Consider the following 9,996-nt stretch of genomic DNA (forward strand, 5'->3'; position numbering starts at 1 on the left):
AAGGACCGGAGGAAGGACTAGAGGAAGGACCGGGAGGGCTGGAGGGAAGGATCAGAAGGTCCGAAGGAAGCCGGGCCGGGCGCGGGGGCAGGACCAAAGGAAGGCCGAAGGAAGCCGGGCCGGGCGCGGGGGCAGGCCCGAAGGAAGGCCGAAGGCGGGCAGGGCGCGGGGGCAGGCCCGAAGGAAGCCGGGCCGGGCTCGGGGGCAGGAGCAAAGGAAGGCTGAAGGAAGCCGGGCCGGGCTCGGGGGCAGGAGCAAAGGAAGGCCGAAGGAAGGCGGGCAGGGCGCGGGTCCCGCCCCGGAAGGCGCTCCGCGGCCATGGTGGTGCTGAGCGCGGCGCGCTGGGTGCGGAGCCGCCTCTCGGATCGCTTCTGGAGGGTGCAGGAGGTGCTCAAGTATGCGCGGGTGAGTGCGGGGTCCCGGGCCAGCCCTGGACACAGCTCGGCCCTGTCACCGCGTACCCGTGTCCGCACCCTGCCACTGCCTGTCCCCTCATGTCCCTGTCCTCGCATCCCCGTGTCTGCAGCCCGCCCCTGGCACTGTCCTGTTCCCTCATCCCCCTGTCCCCTCATCCCCCTGTCCCCACATCCCCCTGTCCCTTCATGTCCCTGTCCCCACATCCCCCTGTCCCCTCATCCCCCTGTCCCCTCATCCTTCTGTCCCCACATCTCCCTGTCCCCTCATCCCCCTGTCCCCACATCTTCCTGTCCCCTCATGTCCCTGTCCCTTCATCCCCCTGTCCCCACATCCCCCTGTCCCCTCATCCCCTGTCCCCTCATCCTTCTGTCCCCACATCTCCCTGTCCTCTCCTCTCCTTGTCCCTTCATCTCTCTGTCCCTTCATCCCCCTGTCTCCTCATCCCCCTGTCTCCTCATCCCCCTGTTTCCTCATCTCCCTGTCCCCTCATCCCCATGTCCCCTTATCTGTATTTAATTAAATACAGCATGCCGATTTGGTTTCCTTCTTGAGCATTTTTTTCTTTATTTTACTGCACAAAGAAGCTGGGGAAAGAAAATTAACCTTGTTCTCAAGTGCGTTCTGAGATGAGATTTCTGCTGAAGTTCAAGTTACTGTGGTGAGGCAAGGGAATAACCTTTCAAGGGCATCCTTGCTGTAATACTGGGATAGAAAAAGTTGAAGGAAATGAGAATACTTTGGTTTTGTAGCACCTAAGCTGCCCACAGTACCAGTTATTTGTGGACTGGCTACTTTTTTCTGTAGCAAGGAAAAAGGCATCATGTTTTAGGTGGATGTCAGAAAGCAAATTTCTTCTTTTTTTTTTCTTTTTTTTTTTTTTTTTTTTTTTTTTTTTTTTTTTTTTTTTTGCTGTTTGACAAATCAGAGGCTCCTGCCTCATCCCTGTGTTGATACAGACATAAGTGAAGAGAGCTCAGAAATGAGAATAAATATGTGAATTTAGGGTTGGGTGAAAGCAATGACCATGATTTTGTGGTTGCCTTTCCCACAGTGAGGCCTGATTTTTGCCTCTGCATAATTGAGATTTTCCCACCCTCCTCCAACTCCTCAGCTTCACATTTTCCACTATAAAAACCAAGGAAAAAATATTTTCATTATGTGCCAGCAGAACGCTTAGGGTATGCTTGTGAAAGGTTGGATTATGCAGATCTGTGAATGCAAATGAGCTTTATTAGTGTTATATCTTTAAATCTAATTGACTGAGACCATCCTGGTGTGTTTTTTCCCAGCATTTTCGTGGCAGGAAGAACCGCTGCTACAAACTGGCAGTGAGGAGCGTCCGCAGGGCTTTCGTCAGGTCCACCAAGGCCAGGAGGGAGAAGAAAAGATTCCTCAGAGCGGTAAAGAGCAAAATGTTGGGTGGAAACATCAAAATTTGAGCAAGGCAGAAGCTGAAACAGCTGCTTTGCTTACTGGGGGGGTTTACTTTAAAAGCAGAGGGAGTTTAAGGCAGCATTTTCCTGGGTTATGTTCCTATGGGGTCCCTTCCAGCTCAGGATATTCCATGATTTTATGAAAATATTACATTTAATAAGTGTGAGCAGACCAGGGTTTAAAGTTTTTAAGACTTTTTAAAGTGTTTTATTGTGCAAAATATTGATTTTTACACCTTCAGCTCTGGATCACGAGGATTGAAGCAGCTTCCCTTGAACATGGTTTGAAGTACCCAGCCTTCATAAGCAACCTGGTCAAGGTAAGGATGTGGCTTGGAGGATAATTACTTATTAATTAGAGTGATGAAAGGCCTTCTGCTTGTGAAAGGAGTTTCATCCACTTCAGGAACTCAGTTCTGCCCTAAATTGTTTCTCTTCCCTTTTATCCTGGTGAACACTGTGGCTCTACCTCACGCTCTGTCCCCAAAACTTAGGAATGAGACTTTTAAAATACTTTTTTGTGGGCATTCAGTGACAGCTGATTTTCTTTTTACTTCAGGAAATTTAAAAATACAAAGCTTGGATTAGCAAACCCCCCCACAAAACCTAAGAAATGCTTGTTCTTTTCAGTATTTGTGATTTGGGGAGCGTGGAGAGTGCAGTGACTTGGTGCCATTGTCCCTTGGTTTTAAAACATGGGACAATGGGAATTGTTTTTAAAACATGGGACAAGCTGGGAATTTGTTTCAATTTGTTGATTCTGTTTTAATTTGTTTGAGGTGAAACAGATGCCATGGATTAACACGTGGCCTTGAGCAAAATTAGAGATTTTTCTTCAGTTCTTGGTTTCTACTAGAAAAATTTTAGAGAAAGTCAGCAAATAATTTTTACACGGTGGGTTAATGAGACATTCATGGCCAGGGAGTGTCAGTCAGTCTTCAACAGCTCCAAATTACACAGAGTAGAAAAAAGCTAATCCCCTTAAGACCTCAGCTCTTAAGCCTTAAGAGTGTTTAATGATACTTAATGAAGAGTGTTTATATAAACAGTAAAGGGTGTTCATTATATTTAATAAAGAGGGATTAAGCATTGCAGTGTTTTTCCTAAAAATTACAGTCCTTAACCAGCAATTCTTCTTGCCTTTAGTCCCAGGTGGAGCTGAACAGGAAAGTTCTGGCTGACTTGGCAATTTATGAGCCAAAGACATTCAAGTCCTTGGCAGCTTTAGCCCAGAGGAGAAGACAGGAGGGGTTCCTGGCTGCCCTGGGAGATGGAAAAGAACCAGAAGGAATATTCTCACGTATTGTGCACCACCACTATTGATACCAGAGTCTGTGTGTGTGTTTGAGAAACAGGGATTTGATTGTGAGACAAACCTGCTGCTGAAATGGAAAATGTGGAACAAATCCCCTGAGGATTGTGTGGGTGTGAAGCTTCTCCTTGATGTGTTTTTTTCCCTATGTTGTTGTCACTGTTAAGTTAAAAGCACATTTCAACGTTAGCAGTCAGGCCATACTGTGATTTAATAAAGGTATTTTATTTTGGTAACTGCTGGTAGAAAAAAAAACCCCAATTTGTGTGTGAATTCTGGCTCTGAAGGGGGAAAACACAGCTGGGATGGGGAGGAGATGTTTACCCTCACACGTGGACCCTGCTGTTAAGGACACACGTAGTTTGTACTTTTAAGGACTTAATAAAGATATTTTTATTGATAACTGCTATGGGTAAACAATTTGTGCTAATTTTGACACTTCATGGGGAAAATACAACCAGAGGATGGAGGGAAGGCAGGATGTTGACCCTCACACACGGCCACTGTGTTAAGAACACACATAGGAATTTAATAAAGGTATTTTTTTTGGTGATTGCTATGAAGAAATGACGTTTGTGGTGAGATCTGGCACTGCACAGCAAAAAAACAGACCAGAGTGTGAGGGAGATGTCAGCCCTCCACATGAGCCCCCAACTGAAGGACATATAGAGCCTGTTAAGGACTTGATAATAAACATAAAATTCGTTGGTAACTCCTATGAGGAAACAATTTGTGTGATAAATTCTGGCGCTGCACAGGGAAAACCCAGCCGGGGTGGGGAGCAGCATGTCGGCCCTCACGAACCTCGGTGAGCCCCAAATTAAGGACACATACACAGTCCGGTTTTTTAGGGAGTTAACAAAGATATTTAACTCGGTAAGGGCCGCTTTCCAGCCCCCCTCACGCCGCGTCCCGGAGCGGCCCCGGCTCTGAGGGCGCTGAGGGTGCCGCGGCCCCGCCCTGTCCGGATTCCCAACCGCTGCGTCACCGCGCCACTCGGGCGGCGTCCTGCGTCACGGCCCCTCAGCCAATCAGCGGCGGCGGCCCCGCCGCTCTCCACCAATCAGCGGCGGGCGGATGCGGGCGGTGGGGAAGGAGAAGGAGCGCGGAGCCAGCGAGGCGGCGGCGACACAAAATGGCGGCAGCGGCGGCGACAGGCGGCGGCCCCGCGGGCCCTCAGGCGGCCGGCGCGGCTCCCCCTCCGGTGCCGGGTCCCGGCGCGGTGCTGATCGGCGACAGGCTGTACTCGGGCGTGCTGATTACGCTGGAGAACTGCCTGCTGCCCGAGCACACGCTGCGCTTCACGCCGTCCATGAGCAGCGGCCTGGACCCCGACACCGAGACCGAGCTGCGCGTCACCGGCTGCGAGCTGATCCAAGCGGCCGGGATCCTGCTGCGGCTGCCTCAGGTGGGGCTGGGGGGAGGCGAGGAGGGAACCAAGACTCAGCGGGGCTTTTCTTTGTGCAGGCCTCGATTTTTCTCGGTTACCGGCCGAGCAGGCCCCGCAGTTACCGGCCGGACAGGCCGCGGGGCCGCCCGGTTGTTCGGGGATCGTTCTGAGGCTCGTCCCGGTTATTCGGGGATCGATCTGGGGTCGTTTCGGGGATTTTTCGGCTTTTCCCGAGTGCCGGAAGCGGGTGATGTCAGCGCCTTTCCTGCGCCGCCCCCGTGTGAGGATCGGGGATTGTGCAAAGGCGGATTTCTTAACGCTCCCGGTGACCTCGGGGGGGTTTTTTGTTTCCCGGAGAATTTCAGGCCAAACAAGCCTCGTTGTTCTCTGAGCGTAAAACTTTCCAGCTGCCGAGTTTTAACATATTCAAATGTATGCAAATAGTGACGTTATTAGATTCCCCTTCACTTTCCACGCCCCAAAAAAAGCAAATTTTTTTTTTTCTGGCGTACTTTCGTAACTTTCCCCTCCTACTGGATTTAATTTATTTTCCTTTTCTTTCTTTTTTTTTATTAATTTAATCAACTAGGAGCATCTTTTCACTTTTTTTAATAGAAGAAATTTGAGATTTGATGTTTTTATTTGACTTGTAGACAGTTTTTACAGCGTTAATTAGCTACTTAAGTAGCAATTCTAGGTTTTTTTACATATCATTGAACTTTCTTCCATGCTTATTTCATCTTCTGCCTCTTAAATCTATTAAAATTTCTCTTTAGAACTGGTAGTTTTCTTCATGCCTGTTGTGATGATCTCATTTTTTAGGTGGCCATGGCTACAGGACAGGTGCTATTCCAGCGTTTCTTTTATACCAAGTCTTTTGTGAAGCATTCCATGGAGGTAAGAAGGCATTAAATGACATTTGTTGCCATTTTTATCTTCTGATTTGACTTGGCAAGTTGTCATCTGGGATGTGATCAGTGTTAGGAACTAGTCTGGAGATTATAGTTAGAGACATATATGGTTTTACCAAGCTATTTAATAGTGATTTTTGTCAAATATTTGGTATTTTCTTGTTTTATTACTTTATTTTTTCCCTCGTTATTCCTCCATAAGCTGTTGAAAAAGCTCACTTCCTGACCCAGAAGAGATCTATTATATAAATAAAATATTATAAATAATTTATAAAATACCTAATATAAAAATATATTATAAATTATAATGTTTACATAGATTATATGTTAAAATATTCTGTTTTTCAGCATGTCTCCATGGCCTGTGTCCATCTGGCATCCAAAATTGAGGAAGCCCCCAGACGGATTCGGGACGTGATCAACGTGTTCCATCGCCTTCGACACCTGAGGGAGAAAAAGTAAGCTGAGAATTCCCAAAAATCCCAACTCTCTGTGTTCTGTGGGAATTATTAAAGTTCACAACAGCATCATTTCCTGTTTCATAAATCAGGGAATATTTCAGAGTGATCTCATGAATTAAGCTGGTCCATTTTAATAAATAAATATTTTTGGTGGTACAAATAATGATATTTTTTATAACTCAGCCTGAATTTCCTTAAGGGTTTAGATGATCAAATATTTTTTCATAGTATAAATAATGATTTTTTTTTACTTTTTTATAACTCAGCCTAAGTTTCCTTGAGGGTTAAGAGGATCAAATATTTTTAATGGTATAAATAATGATTTTTTTTACTTTTTTATAACTCAACCAAAGTTTCCTTAAGGGTTTAGTTGATCAAATATTTTTGATGGTATAAATAATGAATTTTTTAAACTTCTTTATAACTCAACCAAAGTTTCATTAAGGGTTTAGATGATCAAATATTTTTTGTGGTATAAATAAAGATTTTTTTTACTTTTTTACAACTCAACCTGAGTTTCCTTAAGGGTTTAGATGATCAAATATTTTTTGATAATATAAATAATGATACTTTTTACTTTCTTATAATTCAACCTAAGTTTCCTTAAGAGTTAAGATGATCAAATACTTTTGATGGTATAAATAATGGTATTTTTTTATTTTTACACAACTCAACCTCAGTCTTCTTAGGGGTTAAAGTGATCAAATTTTTTGATGGTATAAATAATGATTTATTTTTTATTATTTTTACACAACTCCACCTGAGTCTCCTTAGGGATAAAGATGATCACCTTGTGGGTCTGACCTTGTCTTGCAGAAAACCTGTACCTCTAATATTGGATCAAGAATATGTGAACTTGAAGAATCAAATAATTAAGGCAGAAAGAAGAGTGTTGAAGGAGTTGGGATTTTGCGTTCACGTGAAACACCCTCATAAGGTTTGTACTTTACAAATTCATTCCATAACCAACATTTCCTGTTCTGTAAAGCTTTGAGGAGGCTGCCTGGAAGCTCTGTGGACTGCACACCATGATCAGTGAATTCAGTGAGATTAGTTTCTTACCATCCTGATGTTTTCTTTCTCATTTAAGAGACTCTTACTAATTGGTCTCGTTTCACTGCTGAGTGACGGCGAGGTGGATGCTCAGTATTCCTCGAAGGCAAATTGGATCAGTAGGTAGCTTTGGTGGTAGAAAAAATAATTTAAAAAAACATCTCCTGAACTTAGATTCTCGAGCAGGGAGGAATTTTGAAGCCTGGAGTTCTCATGATCACTCACTTGTTGAGATATTTAAAGTTCTGTGAGCCAATTTAAGTGTTTGGAGGGTGTTAAAACCACACTCAGACTTGGCTAAAAATGAGATGAAGCTCAATATAAAAGTAACAAGTGTCAGAGTGGATGATACTTGAAAGATACAAAGACCTCAAATGTTTAAATTGTGCCTTAACTGGTAAAAGAACTTCCTGTTTCTGTGCCAACACGATTTGGGGTCTTGCTCTTTTCTCCTCTAGAAAACTCCTGTTCAGAGCCTTCTTTTTCAGCTTCTTGACATTCAGAATTTCCTTTTGTCATCCACCCCAGAGTGCAGCTGTAGTTTGTTAACTGGGGTGAATTTTACCATTGTTCCTCCTCTCTCCAGCCTTGTTTTCCTTCCAAGCTGAAGGAAAATCCCTCAGAGCTGAACAAACCATGGCACAGTGTTAGTTCTGTTCTCTGCAAGCTCTGCCAGCTTCCCTCACTACTGATTGCAGTCAGCAGCTTTTTCTCCCAGGCTGCAGCTAAAAAAAAGGATTTGTGAGGTGTGTAGGAGAAAAAAATCAATCCACCAAATTCCCAAAATCCAAATCAATCCACAAAATCCCTAAACCAATCCCAGGTGAGGACAAGGCCTGGCTGAATATCAAGATGGAAGGTCAGAGCTGGTGTGGATAAACACTGGGGAATGGTGCAAACACTTGATGTGTGGAGTGTTTTAGGCCTTGAAAGAGGATCACAGATGCCTCATGGATGTCCCTCTGAAATAAGCAGGTGGCTCTCCAGATGCTTGTTAATAACTCAATAACCCATATCTTCCAGATAATCGTTATGTACCTTCAGGTATTAGAATGTGAACGTAACCAACACCTGGTCCAGACCTCATGGTAAGTTGATTTTCTTTGTTCTAAGAGACCAGAAGGGGCAGTAGCAGAAATATGTCACTTGAGGCACTGGGCAGCATTGCTCAGCAGTGCTTGGGGTCACCCCAGACAGCTCCACTGTCCTTGGTGTGCCCCAAACTACTTCCCAAATGTTGAGCGGCCTCTTAAGTTCGAGGCAGTGTTTTAATGGTAAGGTAGCTTTCCACCCTGACTTCTCACTTCGCTCCTCTCTGCTCTCACTTTCCAGCTGAAGGGGAAAAAAAAAGGTTGGGTGGGTTTAGAGTTGTTCCCTTGGGTTCTTGTTCTTCAGGGGAAAACTTGGGTGTAGTTCAAGTCTGTTCCCAGTGCTGGGAAATGGCTTTTCTCAGGGCCTGAGCTTGATTCCAGGTGTATCAAGTCCTCAGCACAGATAAATTTCTTTAATCTGTGTGGATAATGCAAGATGTCAGCTTCTAAGAGACTGGATAGATGAATAGCCTGGATTTGTATTTGCCATGAAATGTTCTCTGCCTTATTGCTCTCATTTAATAAATATTTGCTCGGGGGTGGGAAGCTTCTGTAAAATTGCACGTCTTAAACTTTTACCCAAATAATGCTTTTAAACCGTAACGCTTTTTTTTTAAACAATACCAATGGTCAAAAAAATAATAAAATAAATAAAAATAAACCAAACACCTTTAGTAAATCCAAAGACCATATTTCTGCTGACTGAACTGTCTGGTACTGTGAGCTGTGTGTAGAGAACCAGTTTTGACTTTTCTTTTCTGTACTCTTTTGATCAAAGGGTAGCCTCTGAGGGTAAGTGACTAAGACTTCTCCTCTGCTGCCCATGGTGCAGGGATAGCTGCCGTCTTCAGTCAACCCAAAGCTCTCCAAAGAGAAGGCTGGCTCTAGACAGGTGGTATATACATGATAGTAGAGTAACTGGCCAACTGCTTCTTGTGCTTTTATATATATATTTTTATTTATTTTTTTAATATATATATATATATACTCTGCATTTTTTTATTTGGTTGTTTGTATATTTGATAACCTGAGCGTTGAAGTTCTGTTTGTTTTTTCGTTTTTTTTTTTTAATGTTCTATTTTCTCTTAACTGTTATAATGTTGATGTGTTTCTGATATGATAAAGAAAATTAAGGTGGAGTTTAAATCTTTTCTAAAAATAAGGATGAATTAACAACAAAAAAATTAATAGATTCCATTTGTAAACTAGTACATGTGTGAAGTTTGGAGAGAAAATGTGCTATTTAGAGACACTTCCCAGAAGCATTGCATGGAGCAGTGGAATGGGAGTTGTGGACTGCCAGGAATCTGCTGGTGATGGAAGGAGGGGAGCTCAGGGGGAGGGAGGGAATAACCCCAGCTGAGAAAGGGGTTTGCAGATGTTACAATAACACATCTCTGTGCTCGTGTTTGTTGCCTCCAGTACCTGAAAACTGGTGGGTATCCAGTATAATTGGTTTTTGAAATGTGCATTTTTTTACAACATCACCTTTTTCTTAAGCTATTGTGACAAGGATTCATTTCCTCCTGTGTCTGACTGAGCCCACAGGGAAGATGTGCAGAGGCCAGACTTGGAAGCTGGCACGGTTCTCAATTTGGCAAATCAGGAAAAAAAAAAAAAGCTTTGTAGCTTCCAGATATTCCAAGTCACCCTTTCCTTTATCATTTCTTTGGCCAAAAGCTTTGCGCTCTCTTTGTAGTGGGACAAGAACAGCAAGTTTAGAAGTTTCTTTCTCCCAGAAAGACGAGTTGATGGTCAGTGTTGCTTTTTTGGGGCAGCAGTTGCATTGTAAAAACAATTGAGGACAGGTGAGAGTTGGAAACTCCTGAGATTCCAATTCCTCCTCTCTTTGAAACATTGCAGGTGCCTGGCCTGTGGTCTCTGCTTTGGATATCCTGGGGGTCAGTGAATCCTTGTATACTGGGTAC

General features: G+C 43.9%; 2 protein-coding genes across 5 annotated transcripts in view; both read left to right on the plus strand.

Moving 5' to 3' along the window:
- The first annotated feature begins 283 nt into the window (after nt 1-283).
- Nucleotides 284-3,565, plus strand: MRPL20 (mitochondrial ribosomal protein L20). The gene is made up of 4 exons (XM_083876592.1): nt 284-405; nt 1,707-1,817; nt 2,093-2,170; nt 2,997-3,565. The coding sequence occupies exons 1-4, from the start codon at nt 319-321 to the stop codon at nt 3,171-3,173; spliced, it is 453 nt and encodes a 150-aa protein (XP_083732718.1). The 5' UTR covers nt 284-318; the 3' UTR covers nt 3,174-3,565.
- Nucleotides 3,566-4,272: 707 nt separating this feature from the next.
- The window catches only part of CCNL2 (cyclin L2), an 11,816-nt gene continuing 6,092 nt past the window's right edge, over nt 4,273-9,996 (plus strand). For 3 of the 4 annotated variants that reach the window (XR_014591594.1, XR_014591595.1, XM_083876925.1), the window contains exons 1-5: nt 4,273-4,570; nt 5,375-5,449; nt 5,812-5,921; nt 6,741-6,861; nt 8,001-8,065. Coding sequence is in view for 1 of the 4 variants with exons in the window: in XM_083876925.1 (XP_083733051.1) it covers nt 4,298-4,570; nt 5,375-5,449; nt 5,812-5,921; nt 6,741-6,861; nt 8,001-8,065 (644 nt within the window). In the remaining 3 variants the exon portion in view is untranslated. Of the gene's footprint in view, nt 4,571-5,374; nt 5,450-5,811; nt 5,922-6,740; nt 6,862-8,000; nt 8,066-8,874; nt 8,961-9,996 lie in introns of those variants that run through there. The other variant, XM_083876926.1, reaches the window with a different exon arrangement.

The sequence above is a fragment of the Zosterops lateralis genome, assembly GCF_965231275.1.
Source record: "Zosterops lateralis genome assembly, chromosome: 22".
NCBI lineage: Eukaryota > Metazoa > Chordata > Aves > Passeriformes > Zosteropidae > Zosterops > Zosterops lateralis.

Bases quoted from the DNA above. Each gene is read 5' to 3' on its own strand.
- MRPL20 (XM_083876592.1), top strand. From the start codon at position 319: ATGGTGGTGCTGAGCGCGGCGCGCTGGGTGCGGAGCCGCCTCTCGGAT. The intron at 406-1,706 runs GTGAGTGCGGGG...GTTTTTTCCCAG, and splicing joins AGGTGCTCAAGTATGCGCGG to CATTTTCGTGGCAGGAAGAA. The intron at 1,818-2,092 runs GTAAAGAGCAAA...TTACACCTTCAG, and splicing joins AGAAAAGATTCCTCAGAGCG to CTCTGGATCACGAGGATTGA.